We start from the raw sequence: 24,276 nt of genomic DNA, 5'->3' as shown, positions 1-24,276 counted from the left end.
CCTTTTTGAAAGCCTGGTGCGCAGACCAGCTTTTCAGCCACACCATGCGTCCATTCGCAACCCCCACCGCAGACCCTCTGACCACCAGTGGAGCCGCGTCCAGTGACGCATCACATATATACAGAAGGGCTTGGATCATTTGATCCGTTAGCTCTGTCAGTCCCGATGGAAGCTGCTCCAATTCTTGGTCACCTTTCAGTAACTTCGCCCATTCCGCTATGGTCTGTGACACCAGAGTGATCACAAAGACTGGTTTCAGCATTGAGCCTGCAATCAATCGCAAATAGCGGGACAGAGACCCTAACCGTCTATCCACGGGGTTTCTAAATACAGGGGACTCCTCCACGAAAAGTTCCCGACACCTTGCCCGACTTCTGGGATTTTCGGGTGCCAAAAGACACCTTCGTCCCTGACGCTGTAGAATCACCTGCCATTTTTAAGGTTTCCGGCACTGACACTAAAGTGCCTCCACCAGCACGCTGTTCCGCGCGGTTGCTGGTGAGGATACATCTGACTTGCCATCAGAATGCGAAGACGCAGTACCACCAGGGTGGCATGCGTCCGTGGCGGCGGCCATATCTACCTCAGAATCTGAGGATACTAGAGAGGATGGGGAAGGCATAGGGCGCTTTCTACTAGTGGCATCTTTTAAAATGAAATTCACCTTTTGACACCAGGTTTTCCAAAACTGCTGTAAATGCAGAAAGGGGTTGCAACCCGGAGGGTCCCGCAACCATAATTATTTACCTAATTTAAAAAGAGGCAGTGTCACTTCAAGAGAAAACTGCAAAAAAACGCGGTCCGCACCGCTGCACCAGTGGCACCACAAGTCCCAGCCTAGCGCAGCCTGCAGCAGGGTGAATGAGAAATACCCACAGGGACCCCAGTAACATACCACCAAAACGATCTGGAGGGATGTAGGAACGTTCTGTGTAGAGAGAAAAAACGATCTGACACAGAAACAGGAAATACCTGGGTCATGTGCTATAGTCACCCTAGCTTCTCCCTGCTGTCCTGCGATCGCAGACTCCAGGAAACTAGCTGCCCCGTGCATTCCTATGGGGGAACTACCAAAACATGGCCACTCATGCATTTCATTGGAAATTGTTTGCAGAGCAAAAACCAACAAAATGGCGGACCCCACAGCACACCATGCTGTCTCTGGGATCCCCTAGGGGGGTTGACAGTGGCAACGGGGGGTCCCCAGGAGGGGCCCCCACCAGGATAAACAACCCCTCCACCCCTCAGAATGGCTGCAGCGGCCGCAATACATCCGCCCCCCTGAGGTAGGAACCTGCTTGGGGGGGGGGGGGGGGGGAGTCTAAGGGGGGCCTGGTATCACCGAGCGGTCAGGAGAACCGAGGGATACCCGAGGGTCTGACTTTCCCAAGGAGGGGCCCACATCCACCTCAAAACCGCCAGAGAAAAGGGGGGACACTCAATCACCATATCAACAGCATCAGGCGTGCACCACCCCGAACAGACTACCTCTCCACCCAGGGTGGGGGTGCTGACGGCCAGGGGGTACGCTGCGACTCAGGGCGACCCATGTCGCATGTGTCCCGGCGAGGTGTTTTGCTCGCGGGCCAGCCCCTGTCCATCGGGGCTCTGTCGTGGCGAGGTCTAGTGCTGGACTATAACCTGCGCATGCTCGCTGGCCAGGCTGGGGGACCTTAAGGATCTAGCATATCCAGTCCGAAACCCAGCTAACTGTTGCTTGCAGTTCTCTCAGGAACAAGACTAACTAAAAAATAGTCCTAATAAAGGTTCCAAAAAAAAAAAAACAGCTAAGACCGAAGTCCCAGCAGGGAACTAGGCAGATACTCCTAAACTAGGCAGAAACTGAAGGCTATAGCAGAGTTTGTGGGTGTATGCCTGCAGGGACGGCCCCATAGGCGTGGAAAAGCTTTTTTCTGCCTAGTGTTCTACTCATGTAGGGGGCAGCATAACCCATTGGTCAAGAATTATATGGAGCTGCGTCGGTCAATAAACGATAGAGAAAAAAGCTTGACGCTTGTAGACGCATGTAAAGTGTTCAGGCGCATCAAGCACTTGGGCGTTAACTTATTCTGGCTAATTAAATGAACACTCAAGCGCTAAACATACTTTTAGACACATTAATAGGTTTACACACACCAAGTGCTTTTTCTTATAAAACGCTGCTGCTCCTAGATGCACTAGATGCCTCTAAACACCTGCGTGTGCATGGACACACAGGCTAACATGCAGAGGTGATTAGAGGCAGAAAAAATAATGTCAGACGCCCCTAAGAGCAGCACAAAAACCTCTAGTGTGCCTGAGGCCTTAAAGACAGCAAATGCAGCAAGTATAACAATATAAATACCTACCTTTTCCATGGCAATAGAAATCTCCCCGCGATGGCCCCTGCCATAAGAAAACAGATGAGCCACTTCTTCCCTTGTTAACTTAGGCACATTACTGATTCCCAAATTACAGTCTTGGTCATTCTTCTTACTTGCCACACTCTTGCCCTATAGAAAAAAAATATGATTTTTGTAAGAGCTTACCTTAAAATATTTTTCTCTGAAGTCCATTGACAGACGCAGCCTCATCTTCATCAGCTGAATGGGTTATGCTGCCCCCTGCAGTAGTAGTCTAGGCAGGAAAAAATGTACATGTACACGCCCACAGGGCTGTCCCCGCAGGTCTAACCCACACACACACAGCTCAGCAAACCAGTTTAGTTGCAAGCAGTGAAGAAAAAAACACCCCCAAATCAGAGGGCTGCTTGTCAATGAACTTCAGAGAAAAAGATTTTATGGTAAGATCTTACAAAAATCGTATTTTCTCTGTCATCCATTGACAGACGCAGCCTCATCTTCATCAGCTGATTGGGACATCCCAAAGCAGTGTAGCCATGAGGGGTGGGAAGAACGCAACCAGAAGTAATGTAAACTCCAAAGGCTAAACGTAGCCAACTAAGTAACATGAAGATCCATCAAACAACAGAAGCTCACCCAATAAAAAGACCCCTAAGAGAAACAAAAAAACAGTTCTCTTACGAAACAGCAGCCTGCAAAACCTTTCGGCCAAAAGAGGCATCCGAAGATGCCACAAAATACACATCGTAGAACTTGGTAAAGGTGTGCACAGATGACCAAGTTTGCCTTACAAACTTGTACAATAGAGGCCTGATGGCGAAAAGCCCAACAGGCACTTAGCGCTCTAGTAGAATGCGCCTTCACAGGGAAAAGAAGAACCTGACCCTTGATCGAATAAACCTGAACAACCGTCTGCCTGATCCATCTGGATATGGTCGCAGCAGACGGACCAAACAAAACATTTGAGGACCGTCTGTAAGGGCAAAGAGAATTCAGTAACCATCAGATGAACGCTTATCGCCCGAACCACATCCAAAGAATCAATTTCCTTGGGATGCTTAGGCTTAGGACATAAGGAAGGCAACACAATGTCTTCATTAAGATGAAAATCCGACACCACCTTAGGAAGAAAAGACTGATTAGGTCAGAGGACCACTTTATCCCTGTGGACCACCAAATAAGGCGGACAGGACAGCGCCGCCAACTCAAATACTCTGTGAGCAGAAATAATAGCCACTAGAAGGAAACCTTCTGCGACAAGGAAGTCAGAGAAATCTCCCTAATATTCTCAAAAGGAGGCTTTTGAAGAACAGACAAAACCAGATTGAGATCGCACGGAGGCAACGGGGATCTCCTTGGAGGACCCAGATGACGCACCCCTTGAATAAAAGTGTATATCAAGCTATTAGTAGCCAACGGACATTGGAAGTAAATGGCCAAGGCCAACACCTGACCTTTGATAGTGCCCAACGCCAAGTGCTGCTCAACGCCTTTTTGTAAAAAGGTCAAAACCCTAGCTATAGAAAACAAGCGAGGGTGCAGCTGCAGCGATTCGCACCATGAAATGTACGATTTCCACGTACGATGATAGATCTTCCTAGGTGTCAACTTCCTGGCCTTCAAAAGGGTAGGAATCAGAGTCAGAAAGACCTCTATCCCTCAATACCTTGCTTTCAACAGCCAAGCCGTTAAAAGCAAAAAGCCAGCATCCGTAAAGCAGGATGGAAGAAGATCGGTCCCTGAAACAGCAGATCTTTTGTAGAGGAAGTCGCCATGGAGGATCCGTGATCATTCTTACCAGGTCTGTGTACCAAGACCGCCGAGGCCAGTCTCGTGCCACCAGAACAACCGGAATCCCTTACACCGCCACCCGGCGAAGAAACATCGGCAGGAGGACGAGCAGAGGGAAGGCATAAATCAGGCAATACTGGCTCCAAAGAGCCACCAGAGCGTCTGTGGTGTCGGCCAGAGGATCCCGAGACCTGGTCACAAACCGTTGGACTTCCCCATTGAGGCAAGATGCAAACAGATCCACCTCCGGAGTCACCCACCGGGCGCACAGGAGGTGAAATACCTCCGAATGAAGGGACCATTCCCCTTGATCCAATACCTGACGACTCAGGTAGTCCGCTTGTCAGTTCTCCACACCCGGAATGTGGACTGCGGAGAGAGCCGGAACATTGGCTTCCGCCCAAACCAGAATCTCGGCCACCTCCTTGGCCGACAGGACACTCTTGGTGCCCCCTTGATGATTGATGTAAACCACAGCCATGGCATTGTCCGACTGTATCCGAATCGGAGAACCGCGTAGCCGACTCATTCAATGGAACAAGCAAAGCTTGATCTCCCTCAGCTCCAGAATGTTGATCAGAAAGGAGGACTCTTCTGTTGCCCAAGTCCCCGGGGCACAGAGCTTCCCCAGCACTCCACCCCAGCCGGACATGCTGGAATCTGTGGTGACTACTGTCCAGAACAGTGGCAGGAAGAACATGCCCCGACACAGAGCAGGAGACTGTATCCACCAGGATAGGGTCGACTTTGTGAGATGACTCAAACAAATCTTCTGGTCCAATGACCGAGGATCCCTGTTCCAATTTACCAGAATCTCTTTCTACAGAGGCCTGGAATGAGACTGAGCAAAGAGGACCAATTCCAAGGTCGACAACCATCAGACCCAGGGCCCTCATGAAGGCCCGCAGATAGGACTGATTGGTTTCCATCAGCAACCTGATCACCCTTTGCAACTTCTGAAGCCTTTCCAAGGGGAGAAAGACCCTTGCTAGAGCGGAGTCGAGAGTCAGCCCAAGATAGGTGACCCGTACGGATAACGTCATAACAGATTTCTTGAAATTGATAGTACACCCGAATTCTTGAAGGGTCTGAACTGTTAGAGATGTTGTCCAACAGATCCGAATGAGAGTCTGCTAGCAACAGGAGATCGTCCAGATATCCTAAAATTGAGATTCCTCTCTGACGTAACAAGGCCAGCACAGGGGCCAGGACCTTGGTAAAAAACTCTGGGAGCGGAGGCGAGACCCAAGGGTAACGCCACAAATTGAAAGTGCTCCTCTGCCACCGCAAAGCAGAGGAATTGCTAATGTCCCTTGAATATGGGGACGTGGAGATACGCATACTTGATATCAATGGAGGCCAAGAAATCCCCCTTATTTAAGACCGCCACTACCGACCGAATGGACTCCATTTGAAACTTCTGCACCCGCACAAAGCAGTTCAGAGCCTTGAGATCCAGGATTGGATGCACCTTGCCCTCTTTTCTGGACACCATGAACAGGTTTAAATAGAAACCTTGAGAGCGTTCCTGCGGAGGAACCGGCACAATCACTCCTTGAGCCAGGAGGTCCTGCACAGCTTTCGAAGATCTTTCAAACGCTCTGGAGACAAGTGAAGATTCGACTGAAAAAACCTGCCCCCTGGCCGGGAACAAAATTAGATTTTGTACCCGGAACAAATCAGTTTGCGAACCCATTTGTCTTGAATGAAGGAAGTCCAGGGTTCCTGAAAGAAGCGCAGACGTCCCCCCACCCCAGAAACGGGTGAGGGCGCCCCTTCATGCTGAAGAGGGCTTGCCCGCAGCACCGGACTGACTGGTCTTGGACTTGCCATAGTGCTTCTTAGCCCCTCCAAATGCTCTGAACCTCTGAACAGCTTACCTTTTTCTTGCGCCCCGGAGGCACGAAAAAACCGTCTATTAGCCGAAAAGGAAGGACCCCATTTAGCAGGAGGCGTTTCACCTTTGGAGGATTGAGGAAGAAGCATATACTCTTCCTGCCAGTCAGACCCTTGATCAACTCATTCATTGAGTCGCAAAACTAACGCATTCCCAAAAAAGGAAGATCAGTCAGGGCTTTCTTGGAGGCTTGGTCAGCCGACCCAACTCCTCAGCCAAAACCATGCGCCACAGAGCAATCCCCACTCTGGCCACCAGGGGAGCCGCATCCAGGGACGCATCACACAGGAACATCAGGGCCTGGGCCATCTGGTCCAAAAGTTACATCAGTTCTAGGGGAGCCATGTCAGGGTCCAAGTTCCCTTTCAGAACCTTAATCCATTCCGTAAATGTCTGAGACACCAAAACATACACAAAATACGGTTTTAGAATAGAACACGCTAACACGTGAACATGGCAGGAAAGGGATTCAATCTGCCTGTCCACTGTATCCGTGAAAACCGGGGAATCTTCCACAGGCACAATAGTAGATTTGTTCAACCTGGGAAAAGGGTGATCTAACTTTGGTGGCACCGTCCAACGGTTGGAGACTGTATCAGCAAAAGGATACCAGTGTTTAAAGCATTTTGGCACCACTAGCACGTGCTTAACGCACCGCAATTGGTCATTCATAATATCATGAAAAGTCTCAGGACAGGGGAAAACCTTGCCAGACTTATGGGTCTTGTGGGAGCCAAAGGCCATCCGCGTCCCTGCGGGAGTGGGCTCATCAGTCATTTTTCAAGTTTCCCTCACTGAGACAATCAGCACTTCCACTAAAGCACGTTCCCGCACTGCAGCCGACTCTTCACCATCTGACTGCGAGGACATTGACCCTTCAGGCAGGGGGGCGTCCGTGGCGACCACATCAGACTCTGAATCAGAGGATTCCACCATTGATGGAGAAGGCAGCGGCTGTTTCCGGCTAGTAACCTTTTTCATGCCAAAATCAACTTTTGTTGCCAGGCTTTCCAGAGCTGCTGAAATTGTGGCCAGCGACTGCGATCTGGACTGTCCGGGAGTCGCACAGAGTGGGTCTGAGGGTGAAATCACAGCCTGGGACTCCATAATTAAAGTACAAAAAAAGTACAAAAAAAACGGGAGTACTGTCACTTTAAGCGCCGACGATCGTAGTTCCCACCGTCGATCGCCGCAGACTGCAGAGTGCCCCTTTAATATACACTAACCGCAGAGTGTATAAGGATATGCATTGCAGGCTCGTCCTCATCCGGAATTGGGCACCGTCGTGGCAAGGCCTAGTGCGGGACTATAACCTGCTCATGCTCATAGGCCAGGCTGGGGGGACCAGAAGGATCTAGATTATTCAGTGCAAAGCCCCAGACGGAACTGCTTGTAGATCACCAGGAGAATCCCCCTTAACACTAACTAGCAAAGTGAGTAAAAGAGAAATAAAATAAAATATTCTGAAAAGAAATCCCAGCAGGAAACCTAGGACCTACTCCTTCTCTAGGCAGAAACAAACTGGTTTGCTGAGCTGAGTGTGTGTGTGGGTTATGCCTGTGGGGACAGCCCTGTGGGCGTGTACATGTAAATTTTTTCCTGCTTAGTGTACTCCTGCAGGGGGCAGCATAACCCATTCAGCTGATGACGATGAGGCTGCGTCTTTCAATGGATGATAGAGAAATAACTAAAGTAATGATGCAACTGTGTAAAAGGGTATTGCCCAGCCCCAGCCAAATAATTGTTTGCTTTAGTTTGGAAAACAAAAGAACTATACCCAAAACTAATCTCTCCAACTCATCAGTTTTGGACTCATCTTTTATAATCTTGTTGTTTAAGTACCAGTGAGCCATACATACTATAGGGAAATCCTCACTAAAGTGGAGCCAAACTGGCACTTTCAGGGAACAAGGGTGTGGAAATCTAATTTAAAGGTTATACATACTTTTCTTTTTTTTATTTCATGGATTTGTATCATTATTGGGAGCAGAAACAGACCAGTGATGGGCTTACCTGTCAGGAAACTGCTGCCTGTGGGAACTATGTGCAGGCGGCAGAACAGTCAAGAACACGTCTAGGGGATCTACAAAAGCTGATCACCCCCTAAACTCAATGTTCTATCCTATTTTTTACTACCTAAGGGAGAGGTACAGTGCTAGAACTGTTAGGGAAGTGTAACCCTATAAATTAAAATGCGGATATTTGCTAATTGTGAATAGCTGCTGCCACTCACGGGGGTGGGGGATGGGCGGCGAGATTGACTAAAACTTGTGCACAGAGAATGTGGTGCAGCTGTGCAAAGTAACCAATCGGCTTCTAGGTTTTAGGCTAGGTTCACGCTGCTCTGACATGAAGTCGGAAGATTTCCGCTCCGACTTTGCCCTACGACCTCATGTACGACTTCAATGAACAGTATCAGACTTTGATCTGACAGAACCAGGCCCTTTGAGTCTGATATGAATCTTAAAGGGGGGGGGGACCCTACGCCAAAACGTAAGAAAAAGAAAAAAAAATGGGGGGACTCACGCCAAAATCACCCCCCCCCCATGCCTCCTGGACCATACCAGGCCACATGCCCTCAACATAGACAGGGGTGCTATGGGGCAGGGGGGCTTTGTGCCCCCCACCCCAGACCACATAGTCAACATGAGGACAAAAGGGCCTCTTCCTCTTCTGGTTGTGGGGGTCTGCGGGCGGGGGGGGCTTAACAAGGGGGCCCCCAAATTCCAGCCCTTCACCCTATGTGAATATGGGGTACACTGTACCCCTACTCTTTCACCCAAAAAAAGTGTCAAAAAGTTGGATTTTTGACTTACCGAAAAATCCATTTCTCTGACATTCATTGATGGACACAAGCTTCAGATCTTCATAACCGTTGGGTTATACTGCCCCTACAGGAGTAGAACACTAGGCAGAAAAAAAGTCTGGCTACACCCATGGGCAGTTCCAGGTGGTATACACCCTCTCTCTGCTATAGGCACTCAGTTACAAGCAGTGTCAGAAAAATTACAACTCCACAGAGGGGGGTGTTGTGTCCATCAACAACCATCAGAGAAATGGATTTTACGCCAAGTCAAAAATCCCATTTTCTCTTTAGCTTATTGACGGACACAGCATCAGATCTTCATAACCGTTGTGAAGTCCCAAAGCAGTGTTAAACATAAGGGGTGGGAACAGCAAAAAAATTCCCAGGGCTAGACAGCCAACCAAGCAACAGGAGCTCAACCAAAACAACCGGAGCCCAGCTGAAAAAAGAAACACACACCCTCGAAGAGGATCGGGTCTTCTCAACAGCAGCCTGCAAATCCTTGTGGCCAAAAGAAGCATCCGCAGATGTCAACACATCCACTTTATAAAACTTTGCGAAAGTGTGCACCGACGACAAGTGGCCGCCTTGCAAACCTGCGTCACTGATGCCTGATGACGGAAGCCCAGGAGGCACTAAACGCCCGAGTAGAGTGTGCCTAACAGGGAAAGGAGGGACCTGACACTTGATGGAATAGGCCTGAATCACGGTCTGTCTGATCCATCTGGAAATGGTCGCAGAGAAAGCGGACAACCTTTTACAATGCCCATCCGTGAGCACAAAGAGTCTGACTTACTGAAAGACTCCGTAGCTGTCAGGTACACCCTTATTGTCCAGACCACATCCAAAAGCATACAAGGCAATTTCCTTCGGATGTTTAAGCCTGGGACACAGGGAAGGCAACACAGTGTCTTCATTCAAATGAAAATAAGAGAAAACCTTTGGAAGGAACAACGGACAGGGGCAAAGAACCACCTCATCTCTGAATCACCAGGTAAGGTGAACGACAGGATAACGTTGCCAGTTCAGACACCCTGCGTGCAGAGATGATAGCCACCAAAAAGGCCAGCTTCTGGGACAGCGTAAGCAGAGGAATCTTACGAAGATTCTCAAAGGGAGGCTTCTGGAGGACTGAAAGCACCAAATTGAGGTCCCAAGGTGGTAACGGAGCCCGCACTGGGGGAACCAAATGTCAGATATCCTGAAGAAAAGTATGTATCAGGGAGCATGTGGCCAAGGGTGGTTGATAGAAGTCAGCCAAAGCAGACACTTGGCCCTTGATGGTACTCAAGGTCAATTTCTGTTCAACCCCCCGTTGAATGAAGGTCAAGATCCAAGCCACCGAGAAGGAGCGAGAATGAACCCCAAGAGACTCACACAGCCAAGCAGTCAAAGCCAGCGACTGTAAAGCAGGGTGGAAGATCGGTCCTTTGGGACAGCAGATTCTCCCTGAGGAAACAGCCACACCAGATCGGCGTACCAAGCCTAGCGAGGCCAGTCCGGAGCCACTAAGATGACCGGAATCCCTTCTGCCTCTATCCTGTGTAGAAGTCTTTGCAGAAGCTTGAGAGGAGGGAAGGCATAAATAAGACAATAATGACCCCACGGGGCCACCAGTAAGTCTGTGGCGTCCGCCAGAAGATCCCTTGACTGAGCCACAAACCTCTGCACTTTTCTTTTAAGCCGAGACACCAACAGATTCACCTTGGGGGGTGCCCCACTGGAGAGACAACTGATGAAACACCCCCGGATGAAGGGACCACTCCCCTTGGTCCAACGCCTGCTGACTGCTGTAATCCGCCTGCTAGTTTTCCACCCCGGGAATGTGTACGGTGGAAAGGGCTGGAACAAACTGTTCTGCCCACTTTTAAATGCTGGCTACCTCCAGAACTGCCAAGACACGTCTTGTGACCCCTTGGTGATTGACAGAAGCCACGGCTGTGGCATTGTCTGATTGAATGCGCACTGGACAACCCTGAAGACGATCCGTACAATGGTCAAGACACAGTCTGATTGCTCAGAGTTCCAAGACATCGATCGGTGGTCTGGACTCTCCCATCGTCAGATCTACTGAGCAGAATGCTTGCCGAGGACGTCTTCCCAGCCGGACAGGCTGGCATCAGTGGTGACCAGTATTCAATACAAGGGGAGGAAGGATTTGCCAAGCCGAAGTGCCAGAGAATGAAGCCACCATATCAGGGCCTCCTTCGTTCCCTGACTCAGCCGGATCGGATTGTCTAGAGACTGCGGAGTCTTGTCCCATTTGCTCAGAATCTCCCTTTGCAGGGACCTTGTATTGAACTGTGCAAACGGAACCGCCTCAAAAAAGGTAGACACCATCAGGTCCAGCACCCACATGCAAGTCCAGAGGTAAGACCATCTGTTGGACAGCAGGAGATGAATTGCAGCCTGCAATGTCTGGAGTTTGTCCAGAGGAAGGAGCACTCTGGCTAGGGTCGAGTCCAGAGTCAGGCCCAGATAGTCCAGCTTTGTGGACGGAACCAGGGCAGAATTCTGAAAATTCAGAATCCATCTCAACTCCTGCAGAGTTCATATTGTGATCTCTAGTTTTTCCACCAGAGCAGAAGGAGACTCCGCTCACAGAAGGAGATTGTCCAAGTAGCCCAGTAACGCGATCCTCCGTTGGCGGAGTAAAGCTAGCACCGGGGCTAACACTTTTGTGAAAACCCGAGGAGCAGAGGCGAGACCAAAGGGTAACGACACAAACGGTTAATGCTCCTCTCCCACAGCAAAGCGGAGGAAGCGCTGGTTACTGGCACATATTGGAATGTGAAGGCAAGCATCCTTGATGTGGATAGAGGCATGGAAATCTCCCAGACGCAGGGATGCCACCACTGTGCGAATGGACTCCATTCTGAACTTCTGCACCCACACAAAGCAGTTCAGTGTCTTGAAATCCAGGATTGGATGCACCTTACATCTCCCAGGACGGAAGGCAAACAGGAGTAAAAACCCTTAAAACGTTCCAAAGTCGGAACCGAGACAATCATCCCTTCATGTAACAGGTCTTGTACCGCCCCAAACAGACCATTTAAGTGGTCGGGGACAGGCTCAAGTTGGAAGGAAAGAACAGTGCTGGGGGACAAGAGCGAAACTCGACTTTGTAGCCAGACTAAGTGACTTCATGGACCCACTTGTCTAGCATCAGGGAAGTCCACGGGTCCAGAACCCAGCAAAGACGTCCCCCCCACCCCCGATACAGGTGAAGGCACACCTTCATGCTGAAGGAGCCTTGTCCGCGGGTCTGGAGATGCCAGCTCTCAGCTTGCCAGACCAGGTTCATTTGGATACTCCAGAGGAGGCCCTGAAAGGCCCTTGAAAAGCCCTTGTCAGTTGACCCTGAGGGATGAAAAAACTTCTTATGAGCCGAAAAGGAAGGCCCACGTCTACGACAAGGTTCCTTGCCCTTAGTAGCCTGCGAAAGAATAGTACTCTTCCCCCCCTGTGGGGCCTTTAATGAGGTCATCCAGGGTAGCTCCAAACAGGCGATCTCCTTGAAAGGGGAGATCAGTCAAGGCCTTTTTAGAAGTCTGGTCCACAGACCACCATTTGAGCCAAAAGACACATCAAAGGACCACTGCCAAACAGAGAGCCGAGCCACTAGGGGAGCTGCATCCAAAGAGGCATCACAGATAAACTGCAGCTCCTGGACCAGCTGGTCCGCCAGCTCTGCAAAAGGCGGGGGGGAGCTGTTCTCCCTCCAGGTTACGGCGTAAAAACTTAACCCACTCGGTCAGAGTTTGCGACACCAGGGCAATGGTGAATACCGGCCTAAGTGCCGAACCAGCCAGAGTTTCCATTTTGCGGGCCACAGCCTCTGCCTTCCTGTCAGCCGAATCCTTAAAGGCCGGGAACTCTTCAACCGGAATTATGGTTGCCTTGTTCAATCTGGAAACCAGAGGGTCCACCACCAATGGAACCATCGACTTCTTAAGGGACTTCTCATAGGGGTAACGCCTAGTAAAGCTCTTAGGGACCCCACGGGGACGCTTTGGTCTCTCTCACTCTTTAGCGACAATTCTGTCAAAATAGGCGAGAAAAGGAAACACCTTTGCTGCTCTGGATGGCTTGTGAGTGCCAAAGGGAACCTTTGCCTCCATCGCAACTACATCCACAATCTTCAAGGTCTCACGCACAGATACAATCAGTGCTTCCACCACCTTTCATTTGTGCGCGGTTGCATACGTGGAGGAATCATCCCACCATCAGAGGATTCTGGGCGAGTGAGAGCAGACCCAGCAGGGTGACCCACGTCCGCGCCGGCCGAATCAGATTCAGGATCTGACGAATCAGATGAGGAAGGGGAAGGTGGGTGGCATTTGTTGCTAGCTCGTCGCCCAAAGACCACTTACACCCAGGACACAAAGGAATCCAAGACCGTCGACAGTACATCGATTGACGGTTGGGACCCTAAGGGCCCTGCAGCCTCAGCGAGAGGATCAGGTGGGGAGATGTGCTCCAAAGGCTCCATGAGTCACCAGGGCGACCCCACAAAAAGTGTAAAACACTGCAAGGGACAACCCCCACCGCACTGCAGCACTACTCGGTCGCCAGGCACAAGCACCTAGCAATACTTAACAGAGAGGGAGAGAAAACCACCAGACTCACCTCCCAGCAGAAAGCAACACCTGCAGCCACCAGGATTATCTGCACTCCACGTGCGGCCATCAGGAAGAGAAAGGATCCAGGAGTCAGCACCAGGGGATGAGGAGGGGCTCCCGCCACCAAAATCAGGACTCCACTGTCATGGCCGCTGCCATTTTCAATAGCAAAACACTGCAACATGGCCGACAGACTACACAAACATGTCCACCAAAAATAGACACACACAGGCTTCAACAAATTGGTGGCACCACAAGACTTACAGGGATCCAGGAGGGAACTCAGGCCTCAAGGATAGACCCTGGCAGGACGGGGGATCCCAGCGACGCACCCCCCCCCCCAGCATATCGCCCAGCCCCCACCCCCAGAAGGTGGACAAGTCCACCCAAACAGCCCCAACGTGTGGAGGGGGAGGGGGTAGGATGGGGGACAGATGACGGGGGGGGGGGGGCGCCTGACCAGGAGGAGGGGAACCTGGAGGTCCCACCATCCCAAGGAGGGGCCCACGTCTACCTCAAAACCCTCCAGGGGAATAGGGGGGGGGGGGGACAGCTAGTCTCCATACCAGGAACTAGGTGGGCATCACTTCAGACAGAACCCCTCTCCATCGAAATGAGGGGCTGTCGGTCAGGAGGAATGCTGCTACTCGGGCCGAGACTCGGTCGTATGCAACCTCGCAAGGCGATTAACTCGCAGGCCAGCCCCCGTCCAGTGAGGCTATATCGCGGCCGACCTAGTGTGGAGCTGAGGTCTGCGCTTCCTCGCTGGCCAGACTGGGATGACCACTGGGTCTACATTATCCAGCCCGTCACCCAGTCCGGCGGTTGATTGTAGATCTCACATGATAAAATCCAGGAGAAAGCAAACTTATAAGAAGAAAATTGCCAGGACCAAAGATCCCAGCAAGGAACTAGGTCCTTACTCCTTGCTATAGGCAGAAAAAAGTGCCTATGGCAGAGAGAGGGAGTATACCCCCTGGGAATGCCAACAGGCATAGCCAGACTTTTTTTCTGCCTAGTGTCCTACTCCTGTGGGTGCAAAACCAACTGCACAGAACTGGTAAGTATAACCGGTTCTTCTCGCTGCGCTGTCTTCTTCCTCTGCGCCGGTGTCTTCGTCTGCTGGTTCTTCTGCCTCCAGTTCTTCTCTCGGAGGCCCCACGATTTGTGACGTTACCGCCTCATCATGCCCCCGATGGTGACATCATAAGGGCCAGGACCTCTGGATGATGTCACTAGATGGCTACGCCCCATGGGTATATAAATAAAGGCACACGCCGGAGCGAACACTACAACGGGAACTAGTGTCGGGAAAAGAACTAGAGGAAGAACCAGCAGAGGAAGACATTGGCGCAGCGAGAAAAAACCGAGGCAGAAGACATCAGCACAGCGAGAAGAATCAGAGGATGAAGACATCACTGGAGGGAGAAGAAATCTGAGGGAGAAGACATGTTGGGGCTACTTAAAATAAAGGACTTTGTCAAAAACCTGTGTACTGGTTTTATTTATTTTTGACACTTTTTTTGGATGAATAAGTAGGGGAACGAATCTTCCAGGTTCCGATAAACCCCGCCCGCAGTTGGAAGCAGCAGGAGTATTAACCCATCTAAAGAAGCTTGGTTACATAAAGGATCTCCCCTCATTCCAACAAGGGAACACTGCATTACTGCCAGTGGATTTGCCCCATGCTGTTGCCTTACAGCAGTAAGGTAAGGGTGTAGAGCACCCAGAGAAGTCACTCTCTCCCTGTTTAATACTTGGTGTTGGGACTTATTTAATTCACCCCCTCAACATCATCTGGTGTTTCACTGGCACTGGTCCAGGATCCATTACATTTGATTCATCCTCTGAATTCATGATGAAAGGACTTTATTGATTTAATTTCATCCAATTATTGGTTCACTTTGTTTATTCACGTTTTCACTTCTATATTACCATAGTGTTTATTCACTGTTTAAATATCCCTTTTATCACCTTATTTTGCAATAGTTTACCCCAGGGATCCTCAAACTATGGCCCTCCAGCTGTTGTGGAACTACACATCACATGAAGAATTGTAAAACTCTGACATTCACAGACATGACCAGGCATGATGGGAATTGTAGTTCCTGAACAACTGGGGAGGGCCATAGTTTGAAGACCCCTGGTTTACACATGTATTGGATAATTTGTGATTGCACCTTTTTTGGATTTTTCATTGTTGTATTTCTACAATTTTCATTGCAAATCATTATTGTCTCATTTTTTAAAATATTTATACACCTCTTTCAACATTTTGTCTTATATTCACAATTTTCATTGGAGTTAAATCACTAATTTTAATTGTTTAGCGCAGGTCCACACTTTTCTATCTTTACTTACACAGCAGCCCTTAATGTCTAAACCGCTGGCAACAAAAGTGAGTGCACCCTTAAGTGCAAATGTCCAAATTGGGCCCAAAGTGTCAAAATTTTGTGTGGCCAACATTTTTTTCCAGCACTGACTTAACCCTCTTGGGCATGGAGTAAACCAGAGCTTCACAGGTTGCCATTAGAGTCCTCTTCCATTCCTCCAGGACGACATCATGGATCTGGTGGGTGTTAGAGACCTTGCGCTCCTCTGCCTTCCATCGGAGGATGCCCCACAGATGCTCAATAGGATTTAGCTCTGCAGACAAGATTGGCCAGTCCATCACCTTTATCTTTAGCTTCTTTAGCAAGGCAGTGGTCGTCTTGGACGTGTGTTTGAGGTCGTCATGTTGGAATACTGCCCTGCGGCCCAGTCTCCGAAGGGAGGGGATCGTGCTCTGCTTCAGTAGGTCACAGAACATGTTGGCAATCATGGTTCCCTCAATGAACTGTAGCTCCCCAGTGCCGGCAGCACTCATGCATCCCCAGACCATGACACTCCCACCACCATGCTTGACTGCAGACAAGACACACTAGTCTTTGTACTCCTCACCTTGTTGCCGCCACACATGCTTGATACCACCTGAACCAGATGGGTTTATCTTGGGTCTCATCAGACCACAGGACATGGTTCTAGTAATCCATGTCCTTACTCTGCTTGTCTAAAGCAAACTAATTTGCAGGCTTTCTTGTGCATCATCTTTAGAAGAGTCTTCCTTCTGGGACGACAGCCATGCAGACCAATTTGATGCAGTGTGCGGCGTATGGTCTGAGCACTGACAGGCTGACCAACCACCCCTTCAACCTCTGCAGCAACGCTGTCAGCACTTCAACTTCATTGGTTGACCTTGGCGAGGCCTGGTCTGGGTGGAACCTGTCCTGTTAAACCGCTGTATGGTCTTGGCCACCATGTTGCAGCTCAGTTTCAGAGTCTTAGTAATCGTCTTATAGCCTAGGCCATCTTTATGTAGGAGCAACTATTCTTTTTTTCAGATCCTCAGAGAGTTCTTTGCTAGGAGGTGCCATGTTGAACTTCCAGTGACCAGTAAATGAGAGAGCGATAACCCTAAATTTAACACATCTGCTCCCCATTCACACCTGAGACCTTATAACACTAATGAGTCACATGAAGCCGGGGAGGGTAAATTGCTGGGGTGTACTCACTTTTGTTGCCAGCAGTTTCGACATTAATGGTTGTGTTTAGTTATTTTGAGCGGACAGCAAATTTACACTGTTATACAAGCTGTACACTCACAAATTTACATTGCAGCAACATTTAATTTCTTCAGTGTTGTCATATGAAAAGATAGAATATAATATTTACAAAAATGTGAGGGGTGTACTCACTTTGTGAGATACTGTATGTAGTAGAGCATTATACATTTTGGCCAAAATTTATGAAGAAAAAAAATTGGATTTTTGATTTATGGTAAAAATCCTTTTGGGATGTTCATTGACAGACACCGCTTCATATCTTCTTGACCATTGGTTTATGCTGGCCCCTACAGGAGTAGGGCACTCCCACTTCCTGCAGTCAGTCAGTGCAAAAATGCTAGAAAAAATAGCTAGACATTGGATTGGAGTGGACTCAGTGGACTGGTGGACAGACACTACTACTACACTTTCACATAAATTTTCCCAGTTAAGTAGAACAATATTATAGTGCAGAAAGCATAACATTTCAGCAGGTTCACCAGTTAAATGGCTTCTTTTCTTTTTATAAATTGCTGCCACTTCACTAAAAACACACTCACTTGGTACTGAGGGAGGAGGAGCAGAAAGGTATCTTCTAGCATGAGAAGCAAGTCTTTTGTAGTGTGCCTCATTTTCTTTCCACCACTGAAGAGGCTCATGTTTTCTGTCAATTACTGGTTCCCAAATAGAGATGAAGTTCATCATCCAGGCTTAGGCTTATTATTGCAGATTCCGATGAATCCTTCGCATGAGGCCCCAATAAAACACTGAACATGGCATCTATTCAACCATGATGAATTTTCTCTTGTCCGATGTCTTTTTGGACATTTTTCTCCTGCATCCTGCTCTTCCACATCAGAAACCTTCACTTGACTTTTCGTCAGGAGGAACCTCCTGCATGTTCTGTTGAATATCTTCTGTCAGCCATTGTTTTGCCTTGGCCAATACATCAGAAGAGAAAGGATGGTTCTTTTTTTTTTTTTTGACAAATATTTTTATTAGTTTTATAAGAATACAACAATATAACAAACAAGAGTACCGAGAAAGGATGGTTCATGTATTGAGGATCCATAAGACATGCAAGCACAACATTTTTATTCTCCTCATGCTTCTCAAACCGTTTGGCGAGGCTGTCCCTCATGGCCTGCCTACAAGCTTTAATGCCACGTGTGTTGGGTTCTTCCCGTTGAAGAAGCATCTTCAGCACTCTCACACATGGGATGACAGAGGACAGAGAGGAGTCGTAATGACTCACCTCTAGTGTCACTTCCTCAATGGGTAGGAGCGTTTCAATATCGTTGGCTACTATGTCCCACTGATCAGCAGTAGGACAAGAATGTCCTCCAAGTCCATATTCACCAGAATATATAGTGAGAGCTCGCTTCAGCAACCTTTGTAACATGTGTAGCGTTGAGTTCCATTGTGTTGGAACAGCCTGTATCAAGTTGTTTTTGGGTAGGCCATGGTCTTCCTGAATGCACCTCAGTCACTGCTTGGCAATAATAGAATGGTGGAAATGGCCTGCACACTTCTTCAGCATGCTAATAATGTCAAGCAATGCTTTCTGGTTTGACAGACCATCATTTACCACAAGTTGGAGGGTGTGTGCCATGCAACTGAAGTCTGACACTTCAGCAAGTCTCATACCTTTAACCATGTTCGCTCCACTGTCTCACAGCACAAGCATCACTCGGTCTTTGGTGATTCCCCATTCTTTTAGCATGCCTAGAAACATTTCTCTAATGTACTCCCAGTGTAGGATCCTTGCATCACTTTTGTATTCAACACCAAATGCCTTCTTGTCCATCCGCTGTCAATGCAGTGGCATGTAAGACTCATTGGTGATTCTGTTTGTCCTGACCAGCAATCAGTCGTGAATGAGCGCGAGTTGCCAGCATTCTCTGGTTTCAGCATAGCCTTTATTTTCTCAATTACCTTTTGGTGAATCTTTTGCAGCATTTCAGTTCGACGAAATTTGTCACTCTTCAGTGTGTATCTTGGCTCAAGAAGGGACACCAACTGCTTAAATCCAGAGTCAGACACTATCAGTGACCATCAGCTCTGATTACTCTGTCCAGCTTTTGGGATCTTCTATCAGATTTTAGCCACCTGTTTTTTTTTTTCTGAAACGTATCTGTTATTGTTGCCTGGGATAGTGATGTTTCAACTTGTGATTAACTTTGTTTTTTCTGTCCTGGATTATACAATTCAACATGATGAACTCTTAGATGGGCCAAAAGATTAGACATATTTTTGTTTTTTGCAGTTATCGATCCCATGCTTACAATGTTTTTGCAAGTGTTGCACAGTGCTGCTTATTTTCCTGGAGACGGAGAAGAGAAATAGAAAAATGAAAAGTGTGGTCTGGGACTATCTCCATCCATCTCCATTGAAACTTGAAAAGGCACCAATATAGGCTGGCACCCTTTGGTGGGTGGCTGGCTGGCACCCTGTGATGGGTGGCTGGCTGGCACCCTGTGGTGGCTGGGTGGCTGGCTGGCACCCTGTGGTGGCTGGGTGGCTGGCTGGCACCCTGTGGTGGCTGGGTGGCTGGCTGGCACCCTGTGGTGGCTGGGTGGCTGGCTGGCACCCTGTGGTGGCTGGGTGGCTGGCTGGCACCCTGTGGTGGCTGGGTGGCTGGCACCCCGGCACCCCTTGGTGGGTGGATGGCTGGCTGACTGCCGTGGCACCCCTCGGTGGCTGGCTGGGTGGCTGGCGTGGCACCCCTCGGTGGCTGGCACCCTGTGGTGGGTGGCTGGCACCCTTTGCTGGCTGGCTGGCACCCTGTGTGGTGGGTGGCTGGCAGGTACAGTCTGGCACGGCCTGTGGTTGGCTGGCTGGTAGGCCTGTGGGACTGGGTGGCTGACTGGCACCGGGCAGCTGTGGGTGGTGGGTGGCCGCGACGGCTGTGTTACACGTGCACAGTGTCTGTGACTGGTCTTTGATAGAACTAGAAGATCACTCACTGTCCTGAGCGACTCCAGTGTGGCCGCGGCGGGTAAAAAACACTAACGAGGCTGAGGGAGGTGGCCTAAGAAGGCCGCAGAAGCTGCCCAATGCGCGGAGGCATGCGTCGCAACATACGCAATGACGTCACGGCAATATCGGTAAATCCAAAAGTCGATTCCAATATATATCGGGGAAATTGTATATCGGCCGTCGATATATCGGTGTTGCCGATAATCGGTCGATCTCTACTAGAGACTGTGAATACTAGTTCCCTTTGGGAAGAATATCCTTTTGCAGAGATCTGATATGGAACTGAGCAAACCTAACCGCCCGAAGGTGGAGACCATCAGGCCCAGAACTTGTATGCAAGTCCTAAGAGATGACCGCCGGTTCGAAAACAGGAGCCAAATCATATTCTGCTACTTCTGGAGTTTCTCCTCCGGAAGAAACACCCGGGCCGAGGCCTAGTCCAGGGTCAGGCCCAGATAGTCCAGTTTGGTAGACGGGAGCAGAGCAGATTTTTGGAAAATCACTTTCCACCCAAACTCTTGCAAAGTTCACACCGAAATGTCCAGATTGTCTTTCAGGACATTTGGAGACGCTGTTTGCAGAAGTAGGTCGTCCAGGTACCCCAGTACCGCAATCCCCTTCTGCCGTAACAGAACACCGGGGCCAAAATGTTTGTGAATACCCGCAAAGCCAAGGTGAGACCAAAGGGTAAAGCCACAAATTGGTAGTGCTCCTCGCCCACGGCAAAGCGAAAGAAACGCTGATGCCTGCCATATATTGGGATATGAAGGTAAGCGCCCTTGATGTCGATAGAGACCAGAAAATCCCCTTGATGAAGGGATGCCACTACTGTGCGAATGGACCCCATTCAAAATGTATGAACCCGCATGAAGCAGTTCAAGGCCTTGAGGTCCAGGATCGAACAGACCTTGCCTTCCTTCCTGAGAATAGTAAATAGGTTGGAATAAAACCATTGAAAGCATTCCGATTCTCGAACCGGTACAATGACCCCTTGTGAGAGCAGATCCTGTACCGCCCCAAGAAGACCTCGTAGGCGATCTGGGGACAAGCGCAGATTGGAAGGGAAGACCCTTGCCAGAGGCAAAGACCGAAACCCAATCTTGTAACCGGACCGAATGAACTCGTGGATCCATTTGTCTTAAATCAAGGGGGTCCACGGATCCAGAAAGAAGCAAAGACATCCCCCCACCCCAGATACGGGTAAGGTTGCCCCCATAAGGCAGAAGTGGGCTTGTCTGAGGTCCTGAAGGAACCGCTCTTGGCTTACCAGGCCAGAGCTTCTTCGAACCATTGCGGGGTTACGGGCAGATTTGTTACATAGTTAGTGAGGTTGAAAAAAGACATCAGTCCTTCCAGTTCAACCTATGAGGTGTGTGTGTGCTTGCTGTTAACCGTACATTGTATACCCCTGTATGTTGTGGTCTTTAAGGTGCCCATCTAATAGTTTTTTGAAACTATCAATGTTCCCTGCTGATACGACTGTTTGTGGAAGAGAATTCCACATCCTTACTGCTCTTACAGTGAAGAACCCCCTGCGTATTTTAAGGTTAAACCGCATTTCCTCTAGTTTTAGTGAGTGGCCACGTGTTTTATTGTATTCCCTTTCTCTAAATAGGTTTTTCCATATGCCAGTACAGTATTTGTACATTGATATCATATCTCCCGTCAATCGTCTCTTCTCCAGAGAGAATAAGTTCAGTGCTTGTAGTCTTTCCTCATAGCTGATGTCCTCCATTCCCCTAATTATTTTTGTTGCCCTTCTCTGGACTTTCTCCAGTTCTAGCACATCCTTCCTGAGGACCGGTGTCCAGAACTGGACAGCATAATCCAGATGTGGCCGGACCAGAGTCTTGTAGAGTGGGAGAATAATCTCTATTTCTGGAGTGAATCCCCTTTTTTATACATCCCAGTATTCTGTTGGCTTTGCTTGCAGCGGCTTGGCATTGCATGCCACTGCCAAGCCTGTTGTCTACCAGTACCCCCAGGTCCTTTTCCATCCTAGACTCACCCAGAGGTTCCCCCCATAATGAGTAGCTTGCATTCTGGTTTCTGGCACCCAAGTGCATTACTTTACATTTTTCAACATTAAACCTCATCTGCCATGTAGTTGCCCACCCCATTATTTTGTTCAGGTCCGCTTGTAAGGTTTCCACATCCTGCCCAGAAGATATTGGCATGCTTAATTTAGTATCATCCGCAAATACTGAGATTTTACTCGATATCCCCTCCTCTAGATCATTTATGAATAAATTAAACAGGATTGGCCCCAGGACAGAGCCCTGGGGGACCCCGCTTTCCACACCCGCCCAATCTGAGTACTCCCCATTAATCACCACCATTTGCAACCTTCCCAGGAGCCAGTTCTCTATCCAGGTACTCACCTTATGGTCCATACCTACCTACCTTAGTTTGAACAGTAAGCGTTTGTGGGAAAAGGTGTCAAAAGGCCTTTGCAAAATCCAGATACACCACATCCACAGGCTTACCTTTATCTAGGTGGCAGCTCACTTCATCATAGAAGGTTAATAGATTGGTTTGGCAAGAACGATTTTTCATGAATCCATGCCGATTACTACTAATAATACCATTTTCATTACTAAAGTCTTGTATGTGGTCCCTTAACAACCCCTCAAAAATCTTGCAGACTACTGATGTTAGGCTGACCGGCCTATAGTTACCCAGGATGTATCTCGGTCCCTTTTTAAATATTGGTACCACTTTGGCTTTTTTCCATTGGTACCACGTTGGCTTTTTTCCAATCAGCTTGCACCATACCCGTCTGTAAACTATCCTTAAAGATTAAGAATAATGGTCTGACAATCACCTGGCTGAGCTCCTTAAGAACCCTCGGGTGCAAGCCATCCGGTCCGGGTGATTTATTTATGTTAACCACTTAAGCCCCGGAAGATTTTAACACCTTCCTGACCAGGGCCTATTTTGCGATTCGGCACTGCGTGACTTTAACGGACAATTGCGCGGTCGTGCGACGCTGTACCCAAATGAAATTGACGTCCTTTTTTTCCCACAAACAGAGCTTTCTTTTGGTGGTATTTGATCACCTGTGCGATTTTTTGATCATGCGTTATAAACAAAAAACGCGACAATTTTGCAAAAATAACAATATTTTTCACATTTTTTTTATATGAAAAAAAAATGTAAAAATCAAAATTTTTTATACAGAAGTATATTTCCCGCGCTGAGTGGAGAGACCTAAAACTTATAAATAACCAATCAAATAAATGTGATTTGCAGCTGCTATAGTAAAGTGCGAGTGCTCAAATGTGAAGTAATCTGTATATATGGGATTACCTATAGCGCTTGCTTAAAAATGATTTGCAATATTTAAAATTATAAAATGACATAAACCCTGTGATCTAATGCAAAAGATATATAAAATTTTAAATATACTTGAATACTACAGATTGCAATAGTTAATAAATATGATAATAAATATAAAAATTTACAAATTAATATAAAGTGCAAAAAACATTTAGTGTTCTCATAAGATTTTCTTAAAGTTTATGTGCAAAATAGGCTCATGTGCAGAAAAAGTTTATAATAAATGTGACTTCTTAGTGATGAGAGTTCAAAATAAAGTGCACAGTGAATAGTGCTTAGTGCTTCATAATAGGTGAATCCACTCTCTCCCTGGTGTCCCTCCTTTTGTTCCACCATGACAAGATAGATGAATTTCACACTGACCAGATTACGTGGGTCCTATGTGCCTTATGACACTAGGACCGTACGAGCTTTAGTGACCCACCAGGGTCGGGATGCGTTCCCTCCAGACAGGTACCTTTTCCTGCAGCAACGCTCCTCCTGTTATCCACCTCCAGTAAGGGATGTATAAAAAAGGAAAGATCCAGATAGTGCAGTACCGTTTAAAACATTTTTTGTGAAGCCGGGTTCTTACTAACAGGTGTGTTCAGCTCGATGATCTTGTTTACTAAGGGAAAGATTTTTGTAATTTTTTTTTTCTTTTTAACGAGTAATGGCGGTGATCTGCGATTTTTTTTTTGCGGGACTGCGACATTGCGGCGGACAGATCGGACCCTTGACTGACATTTTTGGGGGTACCAGTGACATTACTACAGTAATCAGTGCTATACATATGCACTGTTACTGTAAAAATGACACTGGAAGGGGAAGGGGTTAACTTTATTGGAGAGGGAGGGGTTAAGTGTGTCCCTAGGGGCGTGCTTCTAACTGTGATTGGATGTGGCTGTGTGTGCAACAGCAGAGATCAACGGTCCTACAT

The 24,276-nt window shown here is 48.3% G+C and overlaps 1 protein-coding gene across 1 annotated transcript in view; it reads right to left on the bottom strand.

Moving 5' to 3' along the window:
* The window catches only part of CCDC9B (coiled-coil domain containing 9B), a 364,648-nt gene that overhangs the window by 244,573 nt on the left and 95,799 nt on the right, over positions 1-24,276 (bottom strand). Inside the window, exon 7 of the mRNA XM_082275011.1 lies at positions 2,349-2,492. Coding sequence (XP_082131137.1) covers positions 2,349-2,492 — 144 coding nt within the window. The remainder of the gene's footprint in view (positions 1-2,348; positions 2,493-24,276) is intronic.

This window comes from Pelophylax lessonae (assembly GCF_965119305.1).
Source record: "Pelophylax lessonae genome assembly, chromosome: 13".
Classification (NCBI taxonomy): Eukaryota; Metazoa; Chordata; class Amphibia; order Anura; family Ranidae; genus Pelophylax; species Pelophylax lessonae.
This window is presented reverse-complemented; position numbering and strand designations above follow the sequence as displayed.